We start from the raw sequence: 24,844 nt of genomic DNA, 5'->3' as shown, positions 1-24,844 counted from the left end.
ACAATCAACTTCCTCCTTTCCCCCCCACCCCCGATATATTTGGTGTAAGATGAGTTTACTCTTTGTAATGTGATAACTTCTGTTATTACACAGGCAAGGAAGACTCTGTTGGTTCCAACACCACGTTTGAGAACTGGGCTGTTTAATAAGATTGTTCCACCTTCAGGTGCAACTAAGGAGATTCTACGGATATGTGCTACATCTCAAGTAGGAATAAAAAATGGGGGAGGTCTGAATTAATACTTAAAAGTGTGTTGAATTAAGGCACTCTAAGTAAAGTTGAAATATGAAATATTGTTCTACTAATGTGTTATTCCTATTTTGTGTATACATCCACTGTGAACAATTTTTTGCTAGTATTTAAATTGTCACACAGTATTTTTCAGCATTATTTTATTTATTAGTACGATAATATYTGTATTTAGTGAATGTTTTTGGAACATTATGAGCAACTTTTATGGATGACCTAAATCTTTAAGCTTCTAGTAAATATTACTTCTATTTTCTTCTGCAGTTTTCAGCTGGTGAATTATAGAAGGAAAAGTATTTTAGCGTGCATAGTTTTTTGCCTAATCTGATCGATAAAATATTAAATGTACTGTATAGGAAAGATCAGTTATTTTAGAATCCTAAGTCTAAAGAAACATTAATTCTGTCATTTACTTCAATTAAGGAGTAGCAATGCTGCTTACACAGCTGTTTTCTGTGGTGTGTTGCTGCCCTCTGGTGTTAAAATGTCAAACTGTATAGTTAAACTCATTTGGCAAAGAATTCTGCATTATTTTAAGTGCATCTTGTATTCGATGTAAGAATAAAAGTTCTACAAAATGAAGTTCTACTATTCATTTTCTCCAGCTGAAAGCAGTGAACTTCCTGCAGTAATCCTGTATTCAGTTAAGGACTGTAAATGGATGGTAATTGTTAATAGAACAAAGAAGCTCATTAAGGTCATTAACTAATTAAGCTTTTCAGGGATGAAGAGTGCTTTTGAAAGAGACCTTTCTTTTGACCTGCTCGGGCCTCATATCTCCTCTGTGATCTTGCCACTATGTGTCTGTTTCCCCCCCACCCCCCCAGGCARGCATACTAATGAATAAATGCTATTAGCAATTTGTATTTACAAAGCATTATACAAACAATTCTGACAACGTTGCTGTGAAGTGGGTAGTGAGTATTACTCTGATAAAGTGAGTCAGCCACAAATTATTGATTTTTTTGCTTTTGTGCTCTAAGTTGAAAATATTTGTCCTTTTATTGCGAAGATTAAGTTAGGACAAGATTGAGTTGGTGTGAGGATGATTTACATCACCTGTRTTAAGAGTCATAAAATAAATCTACAGATTTTTTTTTTTTTTAATTCTGAAACCTTAAAGTTTGGAAGCTGAAGTGAAACAGTTTAATTTCTACACTTTTGTACAGAATTTGAGYAGAAAGTATTCTTTGAAGAGGATCCTGAAAGGGAAGAAAAGGGGGGGGGCTGGAAAGGAAGAGGAGACTGGGTAAGGCTTTTCTTTCCCTTTGCCAGGAACAGTGTGTTTTTCCATTCGTTAGTGTCTTAGGTGGTTTCAGCAAAGATAGCTTAGCTTGACAGTGGCACATCCTGAATGATGGTCACCCCTCAAATTGTTGGGGAGCATGTAGGCAGCTTTGGAAGATGCATTTAATGATACACGTGCAGAGAATCTGACAGTACAGTGGATATGACGTGAAACGGCAATTCAGTTTGTGTTCCTGGTTGTGCTTCAGCAAAGCATTTTCTRTAACTTCAAACAAGCAGCTTAACATCTTTATGCTGTGTTTGCCTGTGTCTAAACTGAGCTTCAGGGTTTGTACGTAAGAATTAAATTAGGAATTTGCAGCACACAAGATCCTCAGGGAGASGAACCTACATTTTATGACTATCACCCAATTGATTTTGCTTGCCATCATTTTCAAAAATAGATGCCCAGTCTAGGGTTTCGAACTCAGAGCTTACAGTCTTAAAGAAATAATCTTGCTCGCAAAAATGCCCATATACTCTCTGAATAGCACTCTCTGAAGTGTGCCAAAATTTTCATCACTGTAGTAGAAAATGTATTCTAGGATTCCCTAGAGGATAACTTCAGAAATGTTTCTTCCATATATAGCCAAGTTACACACCTTGAAACTTGGGGAACTACTTGGATTTATCAGAATATTCTTGATTTCTGTCTCACTAGTTGGGAGGTTCAGCACTCTACAATCCTAAAATTATGTTTTGATTGCAGGGTGTAAAAGAATACAGTGTGCCTATAGGTCTTGATGGGAAAGCACGAGTGGACTTGGTGGTTGTAGGATCAGTGGCTGTCTCTGAAAAAGGTATGGTAGTCCCATAAACTTTTCAGAAGGAGAGCACTAAGCTGTGATTCATAAATTTCAGTGTTCCTTTTGGCAAGCCTGAACATCTTTGGAACTGGATCATTGTCTTGAGTTTAGTCTCTTCTGTGTGACAAGTTATTGATTTCAGTCCAGTCAGGAAGAATCAGTGCCTGCTTCACAACAATGCCACCAAGATGTGGTGGGCAGGCAACAGTGTGGTTTAGAGCCTGCAGGCCAGTGTTCTGGCTTTCAGTAGAACTTCTCAGGCAAGCATGGTGTGAGCAAGGAGGGCTCTTTGTTCAGAGGAYCTCCTCTGTTAGAGAAGGGAAGTGTAAAAGGATAGGTGTTGCAGTTGCTGATTCCGTACCAATTTGGGGAAAAAATTGCACTTTCTACTATTTTATAGACCAGCTAGTAGTAGAATGTTTTTCTGTCAACTTTATCCATTACCTAGAAATAAAATCCTTTTTGTCTGTTACCCAGCCTCCTTTTTGTCCATAAAAGGTTAATGCATATTTGACATGAGTAGATGGTTCTAATTAAGGCTGGTAAATAGGCTTCAATTTTAACCAAATAGGATCAGTTTTGTTTTCCTCACAAATTTGTCCTGAGTTGCAGGCTGCTGGGATCCTTCAGGTATTCATTGAAAGTGATATTCTTTTTTTTAATTTCAGTGCTAATCCTAAGGAAAGGTGTGTTCAGTGAACAGAAGCCAATCTGAAATTCTCCCAAGTTACAACTCCATGCTTCATTTATCTGTTGCAGACTGTTTAATTTAGTCACATGCTTTTGACAGAACCATCCTTTCCACTCTGCTATTCTGTGTTTACTATCACTATTCACTTTTGCTTTAGGCTGGAGAATTGGAAAAGGGGAAGGTTATGCAGACATGGAATATGCAATGATGGTGTCAATGGGTGCAGTTCAGAAGGATACACCTGTAATTACTATTGTGCATGACTGCCAGGTAAGTTAAAATACTCACTCTGAAGAGTTTTAAAGATTCAGAATTGTGTACTACTCAGCAATCCATCKGAAGAGGAAACCCAGCTGGTTTTGGCATAGCATCTTTGTTTGCACTATCAGTGAGAGATTTTGCTGTGTTGCAAGGCATCAGGAATGATGCACAATTTAGTGAATTCTGTTTTTAACTACTTACTATATTTCTTGTTCCTTGTAGGTTGTTGACATAGCAGAAGAGCTTCTTGATGATCATGATTTAACAGTGGATTATATACTCACTCCAACAAGAACTATCAAGACTAACTGCAAACGATTGAAACCACAGGGAATAATATGGCATAAGGCAAGTTATTCTGCTAAAGGTGGCTTACTGGTACCAAAGTTCTGTTGATAAGTCCCCATTTTTTTTCTTCAGTAATTCCGTGGGGAAGATTACTTTTCTACTTTTGGAAATACTTGAAAAAGGAACAAATTTTTTGGCAGATGAAACTGARAAACAAGATTTTATGTTCAGCTGTTTGTCAGTGGTAATAGTGAAGAGGAAGAGTATGTTTTTTTGAAGCTGAGGTTGATACATCAAATGGATTATAGTGCGAGAGTCACAGAAAACATTGTCTRTGGATTTTAAGATAGACGTAGTCTTGTAGTCATTTGTGGTATAACAGTCTGTGGAAGCTGAGTGGCTGCCTTGCCTTACATGTCCTATTCCTGAAAGCTGATTAAACTTTGTTCTCTTCATTTGATGAAGACAGTACCATAAGGATAACTTTATGGCATTAGGCTGTGGAATGAGGGAATATGTGCTGCTCCGTTTCTGTAAGAAAAACATGACCTGGTGGCTGGTACATTGCTGTATGCATAGTGAATATATAGGATTTACTTTCAAATGATGCATTATTTGTGGCTGGAGCTCACTTTCAAATGGAGGCATACTGACTTGGTACACTTGATTAATCATTTCATTTTAATTATTTAATTATTGTTTGGTCATGATTGAACCATGAACAGTATGAGCACTATAAAGAGGAATAATTTACCATTGTCTTGCAGAAACCACTAGGGAAGTATTAGTGAATACTTCTAGGGAAATCAGGAGTTGTTTGGCAAGCGCTTAACAAACAGTAAAAAGAGTTAAATTTGTTAAGGTAATGTATCTACAACAAACAATTCTAGCCAGTACTATTTTTATCCCAATGGTGGGAGAGTATTTTATCCTGACTGTGGTTGAGGATTTGAGGTTAAAAATATAAAAATAAAATCTGTCTGTCTGTACTAGTGCATTTTTTCCATTGAATTATTTTTGAATCATATTTTTTTAGAATATTACTGAAAGTAATTGTTTTGAACACTTACCCCTTGTGCCCCATGCATCTTGCCAACATACTTTTGATCACACTCTGTCTTTCTTAGTGTCAGAATTCAGTCTCAGTGAATGACCTTGCTAACACTTTTTTCTTCTCCCTTCTGCTTCCCTTTACTAGCTACATTTTTCAAAGGTGTGAGGAATACACGCCCTCTTGCAGGGTCCTTTAATCTTTGTGTAGCTTGTGCCACTCCTGAAAAGTCAGTCAGTTCCCAAGCAATGTATTGCATTCACTGTTATCTTTGCATTTCTTTGCTTTTCAGAGAAAAATTCAAGATTGATGTGACATATGCTTCGTAAATACTTCACAAGCTTATGACAACCCCTTTGTGCTTACATTWAAAGCTTAAGTAGATGTTTAGTTGAGTCATATCTAAAGCTTGAGACGCACGGGTTTTTAAAAGTTTGTGTGTTGTGATGAAGCTTTTCTTCTATAGTGATTTCTACATTTGTGAGCGTTGTCTGAAAAATACAGCTCTCACTGAATTTCCTGAAGTTCTCTGCAAGACTAGAACATGTTACATGATTGAGCCTTTATTTAAATATTTGAACTTTGTTTTAACATCAGAAAATCAGAGGATCCAGCTTTTGACYGTTCCCCGGGGCTTGATGCGATTAGCTAGGAACACTGGAGAACTACTACTCAAAGCTGGGATAATCATTATGTTTCCATTGCTTTGAAACAAGAACCAAGTATCTTATATATATGAAGAAGAAAGAGCTTGCATTGTTCTTTCACRGGGAACTGAGCAACTTGTGTATGTTTTGTTTGTGGTTGTAGAAGTACCTGTGATCAGCTGCTTCACAGAGAGTCTTGAAAGTGGGAGGTCTAGTTAATAGTCAAGGTGTTAAAAATGCAGAATTTGATTCTTGCTATTTAAATGCTTGTCTATGGGCTTTTCATGCCTGTTGCTACATCCCTTTTTCCTTTGAATCCTGGCTTTGCTATTGCATTCCTGTTCCTCAGAGCAAAATTAAATGAACTAAGAGACAGTGAGTAAATAAGTACTCCACTTGTGAATAAGGTGTTTTGTCAACAGAAGGTAGCTTAACTGCATTGTTAGATGTGTGGTATGTAAAATACATTGCAGAAAAGCTCATCCATGAGGAACATGACTAGGTCAAGCAAGAGAATGGTTTAAGAGCTTAAATTAAAGAAGTTTGCAAACATGGGATTACTACTAAGCGTTGTTCTAAGGGATGTGCTTTCTGTGAAACCATTAGGACTTATAGCCATCTATACATGTGTTCTGTTTTCAGCTCACAAGAGGTCAAAAGATACTTAAGCAGCAAAAAAAAATGTACAACTTCAGGCTGAATTTCTGTGCTCAAAGAGGCACTGTATTTTCTTGGAGTACATTTGGTTGTTATGTAAGAATGAAGCAGTGAGTCAGATATGGAGATAAGTGGAAATAGGTATTACTCTGATAATAACTAATTTACAGCTCTTGGGGTAACTGATATGATTTGCCCTCAGTTGCTTCCTTTCAGGTACCCTCAGTGCAGAATTTGCAGCTGAATTATTCCATGCTCTCAAGGTAGTATGCTTTTTTCAAAAACAGGAAGATGTGAATTGCCTGTTACAATTTTTAGCCCAGAAAAGCTGAATCCAAGTAAAGCTGACTTCCAAGTAAAATAGCTATTTTATCAGAAATAAAATATTACTGATGTCAAAGAAGCATTATCAAAATCAGTACTAGGTGCTCTAGAAACACTTCTAATTATGAAGGTAACACTGGAGTGTGTGAGGGGAGAAGTCTTCTGCATCTGAGTTCAGGGTTTCAAAAATCAGTAAATATTTTTGGAGGAGAGCAAAAGCTTCTAAGAATTGAGTATGCTGGAAAACTTGGCTAATTTATCTGGATGCCAATGGAGAATTATTTGGCTTCATCTCTCTTAAAAATCTAACCCATTGTTTCTGGGAACTCTAAATTCATGAAGCGACTTACTTTCTCATTTAGTATTTTGTATGGGTAGCTGTGATATTTATCTGTGACACTGTCTATTATGTTTGTCACAATTATGAAGTTATTTTGTGCTGTGCTTATTTTGAAACTATACAGATTCATTAAAATATTTGGGGTCATGGAGAGGGAAATGAGTAGCTGGTGGAAAAAAACCTAGAATCTAGCAAGCATTTCCTTCTGTGTGGGGGTTTGTGGTTTTTTCTTTTTGCTTTTGTTTGTTTGTTTGTTTGAATCATTCTTTTGCTGAGAATTTAATAGAAGCAGGAGAAGATTTTTCCCAAAATGAAACAAACTGGGAGCATGTAATGCTGAATGAGTTTAGTATCTGATGGCAGAGGCAATACCTAACAGTCATCAGCTTTTGATCCAGGTCTGTGCTAGAATATTTGGAAAATAAAATAATATTATTTCAAGGCTCAGAAAAATCGCACACCCAAGTTGGCAGAACCTCTAGCACGGACACAGCTTGGCCATAAGWAGTAAATTATTATCAGTTTAGCCGTGGCTTTTTTGGAGGGATGGCACAATCAGGGAGTGCTTCCATGTGTGCTTAAATATCTCAACACCTTTGTAAATCTGACCCTTGCTATAGAGCCCATGGAGGCAGCTTTTGCTGATGGATTCCAAATGTGGGTTGCATAAGTTGCTTTCTCCTGAGGGACACCAGCAAACTTTATGGGCTGCCAACTCCCAGAAATATGCCCTTGCATTGCGTGCACATATTTGGACATTTTGTGCAAATGAATGATAAAATGTGTGACGGCACTAGCCTGTCCTAGCTGTCTTGGCTTTGTCTGTGCCACCGTTTTAAACTCTCGTGAACTCAGTGCTCATTGAAACAAGCAGCTGCTTAAGGGCACAGCACAAGAAGTGGACTCCGTTCTGGAGGCCTTTTAAGGAGTCTAGGGTCAGACGTCCTCCAGGGTGGGCAAGGATGCATCGTTCAAACTCTTTCACCTTACTAGCCTTAGGACTCGAAAGGGCTGCTGGATCTGCTCTGCTAGAGACTCTTAGGTCTCCTTCTCAGTCCTCCCCCACAGCACCCTCAGCCCCACCCAGGGCAGCAGTATCTGTCTCCATCCTGAACCATATTTCCTAATATTCGTTTGGGCTCACGGGTCAATAGCTTGGTGAAGCAGAATTTAATAGCAGATCTAGCATGCTCTCTATTCTATAACTGTCCTTCTTGCATCTGCTGTACATCAAAACTGCACCGCCTTTGCTGCCAGGGAAATCAAAGTGGTATTTGGCTTGGCCTGCACTGTATCAGGGGTCAGCATTACTCATTCTGTCAGAGGATAAACAGATCTTTCATTTTCCTCAGAAAAATATTGAAAGTGGCTATGTTCACTGTTCTGGAATAACAGAGGTTGAAGAAAGCTCTTGATGTTCCAGCAGAGATGCTGCAAAAGTCCATCTGCCTCTGCATGGTTTTGGGACCAAATCAGGTGTTATAAGAGTGGATGCTCAGGGTTAAGTGCTAGGAGGTTTGTATTGGCAGTTAGTAACCCAGACTTTGTTTTCTTCAGGTTTCTGTCAGAAAGGGGCCACATTTCCCTTCTCAGCTCCTTTCCCATAGCTTGGTAAGTGTGTGCCAGAAGAATTCATCTACCCTGCTGTCCTCTTTCCCCAAGCTATGGCAGGGACAAGCCAGGATTGTTAAATGATTAATTGCCTTTTGGTGGAGTTATTTTTAACCTGAATCAYTTCAGTTGCTGAGTTTATAGCACAGATCCGCAAGTACTTTTGTGTTGGCCAGCCCCAGAGGGCTGAAATATGGAACTGGACTGGTAATTGATGGTTGAGGGATAATAGGAAACTTCTTCAGCTGGCTTCACTGTCAAAGCCAATCATTTAACTACATCACAGCACTCAATATAAAGTTTACAAACATCAGTAAATGGTTTGGCTCTAACTTTATAGGAGTGGGAGGGGAGCAAAAGGAGAAGCCTCAGTCRCTGGGTTACCCAGGTCTCCATAATGAGATCAACAAGCGTTGTGGTAGAACCCAAGTCCCCTAGATCCTGGCTTAGCTTTAATCACTATGCAAGGCTAGGGAGGAGTGACCAGCCAGCACAAGACCAAGAAACGTGCAGCTTATTTGAAAGAGAGGAGGAATAACTTTGGACATTCTCCACATGGAAATAAATCATTGCAATCCTCTCCAGCTCACAAGACAAACTTTTGCATGATTGTAATTAGCAACATATTGTACTACCACAGAAGAGTTCTTTTGTTTGGTATTTTGCAACTGAGCAGAGCAAACTCTTTCCCCTCCTGAGCCACCCACTGCCCCCTTTGCCCTTTTGTCTTCCACCTCCTACAGCCCCAAAAAGGTGGTGAATTGGTTTGTTGAATTGGTACTCTGAAATTCCTGTTTCTGCCTTTGCCTCACATAAGAGTTAGGGGAGACGATAGAGAAGGGTTTGAAAGCTTTGACTCAGCTGAAAGATTGTCCTAGACCCCAGTGAAGAAACAATGCCTTTATGGTAAATCCTCTGCCTCTTTCCCTGTCAGAGGGATGCCTGTTGACAGTGTCAGAACTTGCTCATATAGATTTTCTTTGTTGTTCTGTGTTTTTTTTTTTTTTTCAGAATGTTTTCTAATACAGACAAGTCTGAGTGCCAGATCAATTGCTTTCATTTCTTTGATATTGTACTTATTAGTATCTATACACAGGGGATGAATTTCAGGTAATGATTAACTTCACTTTGTGGTCTTGCTTAATGATCAGAACTTCCAGTTTGATAGATAACTAGTTAATAGGCCTTATGGATACACATATCCTATTGTGTTCTTTGACACTGTCTCCCATAACATCCTCCTAGATAAGCTCAGGAAGTGTGGGTTAGACGAGTGGACAGTGAGGTGGATTGAGAACTGGCTGAAAGACCATCAGCGGTGTGGAGTCTAGATGGAGGCCTGTGGCTAATGGCATCCCACAGGGCTCAGTACTGGATCCCATCCTGTTCAACTTACTCATCAATTACTTGGATGAGGGGCCAGYGCCGCCTCAGCAAGTTTGCCAATCATACCAAGCTGGGAGGAGAGGCTGGTACACCAGAGAGCTGTACTGCCATTCAGAGAGACCTGGACAGGCTGGAGAGTTGGTCAGAGAGGAACCTCCTGAGGTTCAGCAAGGGCAAGTGCAGGGTCCTGCACCTAGTGAAAACTAACCCTAGGCACCAGTACATGCTGGGGGCTGACCTTCTGGAGAGCAGCTCTGCAGAGAAGGACCTGGGATTGCTGGTGGATGACAAGTTGACCATAAGCCAGCAATGTGCCCTTGTGGCCAAGAAGGCCAATGGTCTCCTGGGCTGCATTAGGAAGACTGTTGCCAGCAGGTCGAGGGAGGTTATCCTGCCCCTCTACTCAGCCCTGGTGAGGCCTCACCTCGAGTACTGTGTCCASTTGTGGGCTCCCCAGTATGAGAGAGACATGGAGCTACTGGAGAGAGTCCAGTGTAGGGCTACAAGGATGATCAGAGGGCTGGAGCACCTGCCCTGTGAGGAACGGCTGCGAGAGCTGGGCCTCTTCAGCCTGGAGAAGAGAAGACTGAGGGGGGATCTTATCAATGTGGATAAGTACCTGAAGGGAGAGTGTCAAGGGGATGGGGACAAACTCTTTTCATTTGTCCCGTGTGACAGGACAAGAGGGAACGGGCAGAAATTGAACCACAGGAAGTTCTGCCTGACCGTGAGGGGGAATTTCTTCCCTGTGAGAGTGACAGAGCACTGGCACAGGTTGCCCAGAGAGGTTGTGGAGTCTCCTTCTCTGGAGATMTTCAAGGCCCGCCTGGATGCAACCCTGCCTAACATGCGCTAGGTGCCCCTCCTGAGCAGGGACGTTGAACTAGATGATTTCCAGAGGTCCCTTCCAATCTTACTGATTCTATGATTGCAACTGCATCTTTCTGAGTTTGCAGGGAGCCTGGAACAGTAGCTCCAAGAGCTCTGTTAATTTTAGTGCCAGAGACTGCTGGTCACTTCACTGAGAAGCGAGGCCATGTTGAAGCCTGGCCAGTTGAAATCTCTGTTAGAGAGTGTGCTGGCCTCTGGCCTGCCTACATCATCTCCTCAGTTTGTCCTTGAAGGACTGGMGTTTGATTGGCCTCTCAGTGTTCATCTCATTGAGTCCTGTAATCTACAAAGTGATGAGGGCTTGCCCTTGGTAGCGTCGATCTTTCAAAATAAACACCCAGTCTGCATGTCAGGAACTAAGTTTAATTTGGGAATGAAAGGAACTGTAAATATACTTGGTAATAGGTTGAGGTTGTGTTTTGGATCCAGGAGTGATTAGTTGCATGAGAATAGAAAAAATGTTTTTCCTGTTTGATTTAATTAGCATAGAGCTTACATTTCACATAGAAATTTGACAGAGGACAACAAATGTTCCTAATTGTTGGCCAGTAAAAACAAAGTAAGATGGCTTCAGCCATTGGCTTGGTGTTGTATTGCCCAGGGAAGGGGAGTTTGCTGTCAGACATAGCAGTCCGAATTCTTGGTTGAGGAACCCAAATCAATCTAAGAGTCCATAGAGGAATAACTCTTCAAAATCTGAAAATGGCATATACCTTTCAGAGCGCTAAGGATCCCAGTGGAAGTCCTTGTCTCTCTGTACTGGCTGCCAGATCAGGCCAGTTTTGTATAGAAATTCTTCTCAATCAAGTCTGCTTGTTTAAAGGGTCTGATCCCAAACACACTGACTCTGGTTCTGCAGTGTAGCAGAATAGTGGCAGACTCTGCCCGTGCTGGTTAGCTCTATTTGTTGTTTGATCTTACATTAACAAGATGGAGCTAGGCTGGACTTGATGTAATTTTTTTTTTGTTGTTTTTTTGTTGTTGTTGTTGTTTGGGGTTTTTTTTCAGCCTGAAAGAAAGCTGGCTTGTTTGCTCCTTGGGAGAAGAGTCCTGGGAACCTTTAAGAAACTTCTCTTGACTGGCTTTTCTTTTGCTTYGGTCTACTATTGCCTGGACACTCTTTTCCAGTTTACTCCAGTCACTTTTAGAAATGAGCACCTTTCCCTGAAGATCATTAAATTTTATACACTATGTGGTGCAGCCTAACTGTATTTGTAAAGTGAGGAATTTGAGGGGTCTGAGAAGAGAGATCTGAGCTGAGAGATCTGCAAACATATTCTAGCCTGAGTGTGCTTGTATTTTGGTACAGCCTGCTGAGAGTTGTGGCTTGTAAGTTCGAGTGCAGTACTCTGTTAGAGTGGGTTGCTCACACTGCATGGGCTGCTAGCTTGAGCATCTCTTCCCTGTGTTCTATTTTGCTCGCTAAATTTAAGAATTGGGTCTTACGTTGATAGATGTTCTGCTTGTCCAGCAGCCAAGTATGAATTATTCCTCTTTCCAACTGCAGTCTGCAAGCCAAGAGTTAGATCACATTAGCTGGGGAACCATTGAGTTTCCTGTCAGTCACTGAGTGCAGCCTGGGGCATCTCATGCCTGAGATTGATAGGGTTCAGCTCTTGAGAGGAAGAGCCCTTCCAGAAAAGCTGCTTATGACCTGGGGCTAGTGGAAGGGTAGGGGGTTCACGGTTTTGAAGTATAGTGTCAGGGCACTTTTCCACTCCGTGATACCATACAGCAGACTGATGTGGGCTCTGATGAGCAGCTGCAGGGGGTATATGAGGTCAAAGGGCAAGAAGGGAAACTGCAGTGATGTGGCACAACCGGAGAGCGTGCCTCCAGTTGGTCCCACGCTCGTAGGAGCCCTGCCAGAAGGCACGCTCCCCAGCTGCTGACTAACGCCACAGTCCCTCTCCATTGTATGACCCAGCCTATGGGATATCCTGTTTTAAGGGGAAAGAAAGCAAGGAGGTCTGCAGAAAGAAGTGCCTGATGGATTGCTGGCGCGTAAAATTTTGCCAGGGCAGGATCACAGGCCCTCAGTCAAAGCAAATATTAAATGGTAACAGTGAGAATGCAAATCTGAATGCACCCTGATAAATAAATGTCAAAAATCTAACAGCTCTGAGTTTGATTTTGATTTTCCTGATGGATCTACATTGAGCAGTTTGCATAATTAGAATAACTAATGTTTGTTTATTGTCCTACAGTGTTTGCTTAGGAAGCAACTCCAGACTAAGGCCAGCAATTAGTAACATTTTGAATGCTTTGGCACTCCGAATGGCAACAATATAATAAGGTTCCCRTTTTTATGGTACAAACTAGTCCTGATAGTCCTTTTGTTTCTTTGGAAGGAGAGAAAATTCAATTTAATTTTTTTTTTTTTAGGTCAGCTATGAGATGCTGGAAAAAATTCCCATCCTAAAGAGTCTTCGATACAGAGAGGAACAGGCAGGCAAAGATGTTACCCTCAAAGACGAACATCCAGACTTGGCAAATGCCAGCAAACCAGCGGTGTTAAATGAGAAGGCAATCGCTGAAAATACAAGACCGCAGGCTGCAACTGGCTCAGCTCAAATAGGACAACAATATGTTGAAAGCGATTCTTTAAGTCCCAGATTAGAGGAATCTGGCATGCTTACTACTGTTTATGTGGGGAATATACCTCCCACTACAAGAGTGAGCGAGCTGAAGTGTGCTTTAAGGGAATTCCATGCAACTCCTTTACGACTGAATTGGCAAGGAGCACAGCACAGGGCTTTTCTCAATTACAAGGATAAAGCAACTGCAGAGAATGCTGTATCCTCTTTGAAAGGCTTGAGCCTCAGGGGCAATATTTTGCGAGTTGAGCTAGCCAAGAATCAGAGAAACAAAGGGCAAGTCAAGGGGAAATCAATAGTCAAAAATGAATATGAGTAGAGGGAAAAAAATAGGTGAGTTTTTTATTGTTTTGTGAGAAGCCAACCTAAGTTTTCAAGGCTATTAGTACATCCTCTGATTTTCTACAGGTTGAACAATGAAGTGCAAAACCAACTTTGCCTCAAACAAACRAGGCATAGATATCACAGCTGACTTGCCTGCCTAATTAATTCCTGCAGTAGTATATGCAAAAGGTATTTACAAAGATGGATGACAGAGGGGGCCATGCCTCTAAACAGTTATCCACAAAGTACCCACACTTTGTGCTTTCCTTTTCCRTTGGCATTGGGTTGCTTTGCTGTTGTGTTTGTTAAGCCTGGATAAAACATGCCCTCTGGCAGCTGTGTGCAGCTGCATGTAGTGGCATCTACAGAGTATACGTGCAAATCTATACCTGTGAGTTTAAAAGGCAGCGACTGTGTTTCAARGATTATAGTCTTGCTTGCTAAGAAACAGGTCTTGCCTTTTAGAAGTTTTCAATTTTTTTTTTTCTTTTAACATAAGGAGTGTAGCCCCCTTCTCAGGGATCTTGCCTTAATTCAGCTCTCTCTAAACACTTTATCTTGTACATCTTATTTCAGACTAGGAGATGAAAGCAAATACTGATTTTATTCTCTCCCYTTTCCCCAAAACACTTTAGGTGCCTCTTTCATGGATACATAGAATTATAAGCTAAATATTTCTGATTGTTGTCTTTTATAATTCGGTGCAACTCCATTGCCTTGGTGAAATTACATTAATGTAGGTTGTAGCAGAAATGAAAAGCAGATGGACCATGGTCAAAACTAGTCAGGTACTGAGTTGTTTGAAAAGTTGCTGGAGAGAGTAGCAAAGCTTATTCTTCTTGTGCCTTTGTGACCASCAGGGTGGTCTTTCTGCACCCACAGCATCAGAGTGGTGCGTGTTAGAGAGAGCAAGTACCAGAAAGTTTACTTTATAGGGAAGCACTAGCTTGAACAGTAAGACTTGCACACACATGATTATTCACTTACAGAATAAAGCAGAATGATGATTTATTTGGTATGGTTTTTATTATTTTTTTCTTCAGTTCCCTATTCCTGAAAAACAAGTTGAATTTTGGCTGAACCATCCTTTCTAAACAGAAGCACTTTTGCCATTGATGCTGGGCACATAGTCAAAATAAGCATCTAAATGGATTTTTTTTTAAGTACAAGTTGGAAACTTTTTTTTTAGTCAGAGGGTACTGTTAAGTATATTTTAAGCACGTTATTATGCCTCAAGGGTCAGACATTTCGTACAGTATTAAATAAAATGTTCTCAGCGTTATCATGTGCTCTGGGCACAGCGGCTCAAGGAAAGCATTGCTTCAACTTCTTGTAAGGTCAACAAAGGAGAACCTTCTCAAGAAATAGTGCTGTGTTCTCAAATGCTCTCTTTTCTTCCAGTTCAAAATTACTTTCAATACCACTTAGTTTGAATTCAAACATAAGCACTGTAGAGTCCTCTATCTTATTTCAGCAGTTGTGCACTTCAAGGCTAAGAGTTGGGTTATATTACCGCTTGAACAGACTCATTATATCATAAGCTTAAAATGGAGAAAGGAAAAGCCCAAAAAAATGCACCAAAAAAAAAAAAAAAAGAGAGAGAGAGAGAGAGAGAGAGATCACCCCTTTTCCCTCCAAATGGCTGCAAATAAAGTAACATGATCACCTGGTATTTTTTGACTCTTATAATACTGCTTGCTTTGGTGAAGATGCCCAAGTGTGACCTTAGCAGTTCAAAAGTAGTTACGCTGCCAATGAAAACTTCCATCATCTCAAACTTCCCCTGTTGTATTACAGATTGAACCAGCCTACTCTGGTCACATTTGCAGGAATTCCTCACACTGACTTAYTTCCTTTCCTGAAGTTTCAGTACAGATAAGAATAACCACTATTAACCACAGGGGAGAAAAATGATTTTGTGTTTTTAACTGAGGAACAACTAAGAAATTTATAAGTGAGAAGTGGTTTGCATTTATATGTTAATACATATTTGAAAGTACTCTAGCATTTTTTTTCATGTTAATCCTAGTACTGTAGCAAGTCTGTTTTATGATTGACAGAAACCACAACACACAATTAAAGATCAGCTGACCTCCAAAAGCAATGAAACAGAAATTAATTCTGGCCTTCTCTGTCTTCTGCTAATGTAAGATTATCATGCACCATRAATGTTCCATTTAGTTTCTCTTTGATGCTTTTTCCTCTCTGCAGTTTTGGTTCCATGTTCAACCCATAACATGAGTGATGCTAGCTCTATCTGCAAGTAGACTGATCTCTGTATTTTTCTTCCATTCTTTTTCTTCTTGTGTGTTGCAAGGCCAGATTTCACAGTGATAAGTAATACCTTGTTATTTTCACAATAGCCAATTAACACTCCAAATCATGTTAATGGAAAGATACTAACTAGACAGAGGTACGTAAGTATGGTTAGCAGCTTCAGAAAAAAAAAAGAAGAAGAAGAAAAAATAATTACCACAAACTTAAGTTAACAGACTATTCATTAGCATTTTGCATGGTTGGGAAAGATGATGATGTTGCTATAATACTGTCTTCTCGACTTAAGCGAGTCATTTTTGATTTGGGTTATTAACAAATGTAATATCCTTTGGGCCTTGCCATCTTGAAGTCATTAAAAGTTCTTAATTCAAGATAGCAGCTGCTCCAGGTCACTTTGACAGCCTGTTGCAAACCCATCTGTGTCAGCAGCTTCAGCTAATCAGTAGCAACTGAGGTGCAGGTACAAGTTTATTTCTGTCATCTCTGCTTCAAGAGCAGCAAGCTTCAGGAAAGGAATTAGTACAGGCAGCTGTTGAAGATAAAGCCTGAAGCTACACAAAGTTCTCCAGGGTTCAGAGCCTTTGTGTAAAGTTAGTATCAAAAAGTTGTGAAGTCACACGAACACAAAACAGTAGTCCTTAGAAATCAGGTTAGGCTGCCCTACAATCATTACTTTGACCTACTCATTTATGTCAGCCTGCTTTAGTTTCGGTAGAATTTTTCTCTTAGCAAATGTGACTTAAGAACATACCATGTCCTTTTTAAAGATAACAAACCGTAAAGAATATTATGCCACATACAGGTTGCTGTGACCCACAATGAAAATAAAATGTGACTTTGTAAGAACCTAAGTATTTTCATTTTGCATCAAAGCTGGGTCTATAAGCTTACCTGTGAGGAAAACGGTGTATCTCATACTTTCTCAAATACATTGTCTATTAACACATTTAGTAGGATTTTGAYCCTGCACACTTTAAAGTCAGTGAGATTTTTGCCTTGGACAGTAAGGGAAGCTGTGGCAAGAATGAGGCCCTTACTGGTTTTTTGTAAAGTTGCTCATCTTTAGCTAAAAGACATTTCAATGCAAGATGCTAAATTGTCCCTTAATTAAATAATGCAAGACTGCCTGAGGCACACTACTACTTTGCTTTCTAACTTGTTAGCTGTGTGATGTGGATTTTTTCCTGTGGCCTGACCAAGTTCCTACTTGGGGGAAGACAGCAGATTTTGGAGGGGAAAAAAAAAAAAAAAAGTGAATGGGGCAGTTTGCATCTCTTAGATCTATTGTTTCAGCCTCTCTGCACGCTCAGGAAGACATCAGTTATATACAAGTCACTTTATGACTTTTCTCTGAATCCACACAACTGAAATGTAAGACTTAGTGAATCCTTAGACTCTGATCTCATGATGAAACTAGGAACTGAAGCCTGCTTGTGTTTTACTCTGGCCCTGACTAAGACAACACAAGATACTTTACCAACAACCAAACTAGAAAGTCAACACYCTGAAGAATTTAGAGTCTAAATTAACAGATTTTATAGATGAGAACTTTTACTGTAGTGATAATTCTGCCTTTTATGCCAGTTGCATTTGTCTTTCTGCAGCTAGAGCCTAGGTTGAACTTGGCTAGAGATGCATGACTACTTTGTGCCTCATCTCAGGCAGATACTTGTCCATACTTCACCTGTTTATTGGCATGACTGAAGCACTAGCCTAAAACTTCGGAGGCCTCAGTGCTTCAAGCCAACTCTCTAATTGGCTTTCTGTGACCCCTTATGCCCAGAGCAATGGGGGAAAAATATCTTTAAGGACTGAGTCCCTAGTCTCTTTCTGGATGGTGGGACATCCTTGCTTCTTAAGACTGTCATAATAAAAACATCCAAGATGACAAAGAAGGGCCTGGGCACTGTAGAGAAGTTAAAAATGCTTGTGATATGGTGAGCTGCATTTAATAGGAAATTCAGTGATCCCTAACAGAGTTGATTTTAATTCACTTGCAACAACAGAAAAGCCTGCATTTCACTGGTATGTGATGAGACAAAAGTTCAGCAGTACAATGGGAAATACTCTTCTGAGCCAACTTTGTTCAGAAGTAATTAAAAATGAGGTCTTTCTATTCTCTGTGCAGCCTGATGTCCTAGTTTGTCATGTGGTTTGATGCATTCTTTCCAGCTCCTTTCATGGCACAAACAAGTTACGATGTTATTGCATGTCCCTCCTTTTGAGGGTTCAGGGGAGAAAGATGCTGAGCAACTCCTGAGGCTGGTCAGCTTGACTTTCAAAGCAGCTAAGAGAATACAGAGCRCAGCCACCCTAGGTGTTACATCATATGTATGTGTTTTCTAGAACCATTTTGCCCCTCTACTCACCCTCTTTTATCCCCATTTGTGGAAGATGCTAGGAGAAAACAGTGTCAAATGACTGGTTTTAGAACATGGTCACTTTGGAGTAGATTTCTTGGTGGATACTAGTCACAGCATAGTGTGTGGCACAGAACAGTGAGGCAACATTGTAATCTGCTAACAATAAAAGCGAGGTGGCTAACTGCCACTCAGCACTGAAAACTGTACAGTCATTAGAGTTTTCCTTCAGACAGCTATGTCCATGTGTTTCCTGGAATAATGACAAGGCCACACAGCTTCAATCCACCAAAGAAACAGCAATTAGTAAACAAGCTGGGTTGCTGTGTAGTCTGAGTTGCTCTGAGTGACAAAAGTCAGATTTTTTGCTTCCATGGAGAGGGAGAAAAAAAAATCTCAACTTTGGAGTGGGAAGACAGTAAAGTTGGGTCCTGTTTCACAGAAGCAAGTCTCCATCCAGCCCTCCAGTGCCTCCATTCACATTATTCCCCGATCCCCTCTCAGAAATCACTCTTTGAGGACAGAGGATTTAGCTCATTATCATTGGAAACTAGTAAAGTATCTGTGGAAAGGCATGGTTAAATATTGGCTTGAAGTCCCGTCATTTTTTTATTTCATCATCTTCTAGTGCTCCAAAGGGAGGAACAAATTTTTTTAGGAGAATGTTTCCATTAAAAAAAAATCCATCATTGGCACTGCATTTTTCTCTACAGCTACAGCAAGGGCAGAGAAGAGGGAGGAAAAGCATGTGCTGTGAATGCACTCATTCCAGTTTCTGAGAAGGAACAGCCCCATACGGCAGTCCTGGCTATGGAGGAAACATCTGCGACTGTGGCCATACTAGTCAGGCAAACATACACAACAGCCTGCTTCACATAGGGCTATGAATGCTTTTATTTCCTCATTGCCATCTATAAAATGTAATCTCTCTACAAGAAGAGTGCACCATTTCCCATGTTTTCATGTGCAATGTCCGCAACTTCTGCTATAAACATCATGAAATGTTTGCGGGCCCCTCCACTGACATAGGTACAGAAGTCACTCCTTTTCATCTTTCAAAGCACTGCAGAAATGTTTAGGGTCATGTATCCTGCCATTGTTCTGGGCTGGGCATCCCATCGAAGTCACTGGGAGAAACGATCTCAGGATATGGACCTATCTAGTCAATCTTTACAGTGGCCYTGGTAACAACCACACTTCACAGATGTGGAGATAACTGCCAATATAGACTAGATGCAACCGGTGATTTCCAGCACTTTGCAAACCAGCTGGGGAAAAGGGACTGGAAGTGCCCTTTGGACTTTTCTATGTGACAGGTACCTGGTCTCTCAGCTGGGCATCTTGTTGCTCTTCGGTAGTGTGGCAGCGTCACTGTCATCCTGTGACCCTCTGCTTCCACCCACCTGCCAGAGGCAGCCAGCCTGATCCATGGCAGTGGAGGCCACTGTGCTGTACTGTGGCTGGGCAGCACACGAATGAATGGACCTCCATGCTCCAGAAAAGCCTTCTGATCAAGTGACCCAGCTGCAAGTCTCTTCTCAGTCCGAGGACATAAATCACAGGTCTCTCAGAAAAGACACGTGATGTGAAACTGGGCTGCTTTTCCAAAGAGAGGCCCCCTCCAGAGGCCTAGCAAATCACATAGAAGTGTGCCACAGCCCACCCGTCACCCCATGTGAGAACATACGCGGCTGAACTAGGGTGATTTTTTTTCCACCATGTAGGAATAAGACAAACAGAGGTACTAGATGGAGGAAAAGAAAGGAAAGGGAAGGAAATGTCATGAAATGCTGCCTCTACATTTCAAGGCATTAATGTAGTCATTGCTGTCACTCCCCAGTAGTTTTCAGTGATCTGTTAGAATGAAGTTAATCTTTTGGACAAGATTAATGCTTGCTGTTTTCCCAAAGGGATATCGTGTTTTCGAAATGTTTCCAGGCACTTGCACTGCTTAGACTCCAAACAGTGGTGTTTCCATTTCTCTGATGGAAATGATTACTCAGGCAGTTGATCTGCAGGGTCTTGTCTTTACCACYGTGCAGGAACATGGTTGCTTTAGCAATTCCTTCTCCAAGTGAACTCCTGGTACTGTAAGTCACTGCAAAGCTTTCCAGGGTCTGACATCTTGCTTTCCCAGGTGTGTTTGCTTATTTTTTTTAGTAATTAGCCCGAAGTTGAGCTGAGCCACAGAATTGCAGTTTCTGTAGCATTTGGGTTCTTTCAACTGATTTAAATAAAGAAGTTACTATGTTCAGGCACATATATTTATGCCAACGTAACTACTGAAGTGAGATGGGACTGCCAGTGTCCCAGCATCTCATTCCATGATCAAGCAGAGATGGAGGGAGTTTGCTGACACCTATCCCTGTGACAGTGAATTTCAACCTATGGTCCTCAGGCTTCTTGGGATCACTCAGAGAATCTGTAAGAATTATCTGAAAAGAGGAGGTTCGTGTTTACTATGCAGCAATCTACCTCAACGAAATTTCCCAAAGGCACTGTATTGTCCTCAGAAACATTTAGCTTATTTTAAGATTGGAGTTAATAAATTTATCAGTATTTTGATAGGTCACCATGTCCTGTGACAACAGGGAATTAGTCTCAAGCACCTTTTACAAGTCTGTGTAAATAGATCTCGACTCCAGAAGATCAATAACAAGCTTTGTTCCCTCTGTTATAATTAACATTTTGATTTTAGTTTCTGATGGAGCAGGATGAATTATTGGCAGTAAAAATCTAATTAAAAAACAATTGAGCTGCATGTTTTTCCTCACTTCTTGAGCCAATCTGATAATTGTTTTTATGAGTAACATCAGCTCATCATTTCAGAGCTGCTGTTAGCACTTTAGGTGTCTCTTGCTCATTAGGCCTTTCCCTTCTAGCCAGCCAGCTCTCACGCTCACCTGCATCATGTACTGTGTCCCTGCGGATGATTCCCTGTGGCAAAGGCCACAGATGTGAAAATACTGTTCACAGTCMAATGCAAGCCTGCAGGAGCACCCCAAATTTCCTGCCGAAGTTGCTGTCACACAGCAGTTATTCTTAAAAAACATGCAGGGAAGCAAACATGCATTTGGATATTGTCTCCTAAGAGCATTTCAGTGACAGAGCAGTCAAAATATCTTATCAATCAAAAGTGAAAAGAACTGTGGCTCGGATCCATCAAGGTACATAGGTACAAAGTACATACAGCCCAAACTTCCTGGATTCCAGGGAGAAGTCAGGCATCTAATTATTTTGATGGATTTAAGCCTTTACATGCTAAGAGTAGAGACCAAATTCAAAATTTAGGTTTTCCAAATAGCCATTTAAGATTACAGGTATCTGTTTCCATCAGCAAGGTCTCTAAAGTAGCTAGTTTTCTGCTAGTCTGGATAACCATCTTCATGCATCATGTGCTAAGTATCTGTTTCATAACTAGACTTTGCAATGTCCCACAATAAGCACCCGCAGCCACCCCACCAGGGCAGTATACACGCTGAGCGTAGAACGGGGCTGATCCAGAGGCATCTACAAGCTACACCCATCCGATATTTTCGACCATCAACATTTCAATGCTAAATTCAAAGATGCACCAAGGGCAAGAGGAAATGCAGCAAAACAAAACAAAAAAATAACTTTTAAAACCTATCCCAACACGTCGAACACTATCTGCCGCCGAAAACGGCAGGAAGCAGCCCAACTTTGAGAACACACTGAACCAAAATAATAATAATAACAGTAATAAATGGCCCTGCGGACGGGGAGCAGCAGCGCGGCCGCGGGCGGGCAGCAGGTGGCGCTGCCGCCAAGGGAACGGCGCGGCCCGGCCCGGCCCGGCGCGGCCCCGGTCCCGGGTCCTCCCCGCGCCCGGTGCCGGAGCGAGCCCGGTWAAGGCTGGGCAGGAAAGGTGCAGGAGGAGCTGCGGGCCCCCGGCGCCCTACCACTCCGCAGGGCTTTCTGCCCTTCAAGAGCGAGCCCCGCGCTCCAGCTGCGCTATCTCACACTGCCCCCCGTGAGGACGCCCCTGTGCGCCCCCCATCAATCAAAATCCCGTGTGGACACAAGGGCAAGGTGAAAGAGCAGGAGGGAGCGCTGCAGCTGCCTGGCGGTCCTGTGGGGCTGGGCGGAAACGCCGCGAGCCTGGGGGTGAGCTAGCGCAAACCGCGGAGGGAAACRGCACGGCTACCAACGTGCCTGGCCGACAAGCGTTTTGTCGCAGTCTGGTGTTTGTATCMCTCTGGAAGGCCAAGCATGTACAACGTGCTTGCTGGTCCCCTGAGCGTAGGTGCATCCCAAACCAAATACAGGCGGATGTACTAGGCCCTATTTCTCGCTATAAATTCCTATGAGTTTTCCATAAGGCTGTTGCTCAGCTAAAATATCAGAGCAAAAGCCCTATAGAAAGCCTATAGGCCCCTAAAGGGCATCTACAATGAGAGACCACTTCCTACGGGAGAAGTGCCCAAAACAGAGATAACTCTGCTGCTAGATCATCTATTGATCAGCAAGCAGGCAAGCAGGAGCAGAGGGTAGATCACTGATACTGAATCTAGCTACGTCAACTGGCCGGGGGTTAGATTTTGGCAAGGGGGAGGCTGTTGCATGAGCAAATACAGGGTTTCTGAGCAAACCAATTTCTCCTTGCCCCTTACACAAGTCCAGCTGATCACTTAAACGTACAAGCAGAGTTTGTGCAAAGGAACCAGCTGTGACAGCAGCTTGCTTTTCACCATTGCATGGGACAACAAATCCAAGGCAAAAGCAGTTCTGTCCTGTACAGAACAGGGTCTCAGAGCTAGGGGCAGCTGCAGGGTTTCATCCTGTCCTCCCTGATGTAGGTGTCTGAGATGGAGAACTGTCTGTTTAGACTGCGCTCACTGGCTTGAGGAATATGTGGCGTCCACGGTATGTGGTGGTTCTGTTTTTCCAGGTTTGGCAGCACAGAGAGGGAGAAACCAAGGGGAAGGAGAAAAATGAATCATGCAAACCTTTGTTGGGGAACAGATATCAAGCCTCTCTCGGGCTAGTCCCGAGGCTTGCAAGGTGTCTACCTTCACTTTCCAAGCTCTCTAGGAGCCCAAAATTTCAGGTGATTGATTGTGGATGCAAACAAGCAGGTCCAAAATGAATCTAAGGGCTGAAAACGAATCTTAGAAGCAATAGTGAGATTTCAAGGAAGGAAGGAAGAACCACTTGGTAGAGACTGAACTCCTAACCTCCAGACCTTTATCTCAGMCACACCTCGCACAGATATGCACTTCAGGAGCAAAAGCTCAGGCCTTAGCTTGCACTTTAAAAAGATGGTAACAACATGGCTCACCTCCAACAGATGCAGAGAAGGATGAATCCACAAAGCCATAGAAACAAGGACACCAGGAAATCCCCAGTAAATGCTGTAGGTTAGTTACCTTTGACCCGTACAGATCTACTCTTAAAAAAACCTCTGAGGACGTCCCTCCCTACAGCCTTTGCCACTCACCCTAATTAGAAGAATAATTAGAAAATAATTAGAAAGAAAGAAAATAATTAGAAAGCTTTTCTTTTTTGGTTATCACCTAACATTGCTTCCAGTTAAGCTGATTACACACAGCTGGGCTAATTACTGCGCAGTAACCTAGTTTTCCTATTAGCTATATGCAAAGATAGAAATACACAAGCAAATAAGCAAATTAATTCATAGGCAACTATTTTAATGTACGTGCATGTATTTATAGTGCGAACATTGATGAAAGCGTATTGGTCTAAGGAAGTTATTAAAGCCAAGATTTGCAGGGTATGGTAGTATCTTTTATCAGCCCAAACAAAACCAAACCTTGTAGCAAACAGCCCATTTCTCAGAGGAGCGGGGCGCGTTCGCCCGCTGCCTGGCCCTCTTTCCCGATTGCRGTGTGCGTACGCCGCGTATTTATTCTTCTCGAACCCAGCGGCGCCGAATTTTACACAAGTTGTGCCAGCTCCCACTTACCTGCTGGCGTTTATTTTATCCCGACACAAAACCTGAGGAAGGTTTTAATGCTCCCTCGCTCGGTCCCGGGCAGCGCCGGGGCCGAGCCGGGCTCGCCCGAGCCCCACCACCGGCAGCTGAATTGCTTTTTACTCCCTCTTCGGCGTTTATTTTATTTTATTTTATTTTATTTTATTTTATTTTATTTTATTTTATTTTATTTTATTTTATTCCCCGCGGTGCTGGGTTTGAACCCGACGGCTTCGCCTCGGGGTAGGGTGCGGGACACGGGCTGGCTTAAAAAATATAGCTATATAGCCTGCCTGGGATGGAGGAGAAAGAGAGAAGAGGAGCCGAGTCGCTGTTTTTCTCCAGCGACATGTGCTATCTCCAAGTAAAAGGCAGGCCGAGCTGTCAAAAATCGCCTTTCAGTTTCTCCTCGGGAAAATAATGTAATAATCGCCTCAGATTTTCCTCCCTTCTCCGTCTTGTTATTATCACTTGAAATATTTCTGGGCGGCGAACGGCATCGCCGGGGACACGGGACCTGTCGGCGGCAGCAGCCAAGAGCAACAGAGGCCCCCGCGGGCCCGCACCGACATGGGAAATTGTCGCACGAAGATTTCCAGCGCTGACAGCAGCGGAGCGGCGCGGCCGGGGCCTCCCGGCTCCCCCGCGCAAGCAGCGCGCCGCGGAGCCCTCTCCGCGGCCCGGCCGCAGCCGGGCGGCCACACACTCCTCAGATATATCATTACGCGTATTACACCGCATGCTCGTTTATTTGCTGCTCATACAATCGTGAAGCCCATGTACAAATAACATACATGTTTTATTTTGGTTTGATTTTTTTTCCTTAGGGACAAACGTACA

The 24,844-nt window shown here is 42.1% G+C and overlaps 1 protein-coding gene across 2 annotated transcripts; it reads left to right on the top strand.

The window, feature by feature from the left end:
• The first annotated feature begins 99 nt into the window (after positions 1 to 99).
• On the top strand, positions 100 to 14,422 carry MTHFSD (methenyltetrahydrofolate synthetase domain containing). 2 transcript variants are annotated; one of them, XM_085315909.1, is made up of 6 exons: positions 100 to 207; positions 1,420 to 1,499; positions 2,247 to 2,337; positions 3,192 to 3,304; positions 3,518 to 3,643; positions 12,876 to 14,422. In XM_085315909.1, exons 1-6 carry the CDS (start codon positions 192 to 194, stop codon positions 13,404 to 13,406), a joined length of 957 nt encoding a protein of 318 aa, XP_085172035.1. In that variant the 5' UTR covers positions 100 to 191; the 3' UTR covers positions 13,407 to 14,422. The 2 variants fall into 2 exon arrangements, with proteins under 2 accessions (XP_085172035.1, XP_085172036.1); XM_085315910.1 differs by lacking the exons at positions 1,420 to 1,499; positions 2,247 to 2,337.
• Positions 14,423 to 24,844: the final 10,422 nt, after the last annotated feature.

The sequence above is a fragment of the Rhea americana genome, unplaced genomic scaffold (assembly GCF_003343005.1).
Source record: "Rhea americana isolate MKP2758 unplaced genomic scaffold, rheAme1 scaffold_441, whole genome shotgun sequence".
NCBI classification, from domain to species: domain Eukaryota; kingdom Metazoa; phylum Chordata; class Aves; order Rheiformes; family Rheidae; genus Rhea; species Rhea americana.
Note: the sequence above shows the minus strand (reverse complement) of the source record. Positions and strands in the feature narration are given on the sequence as shown.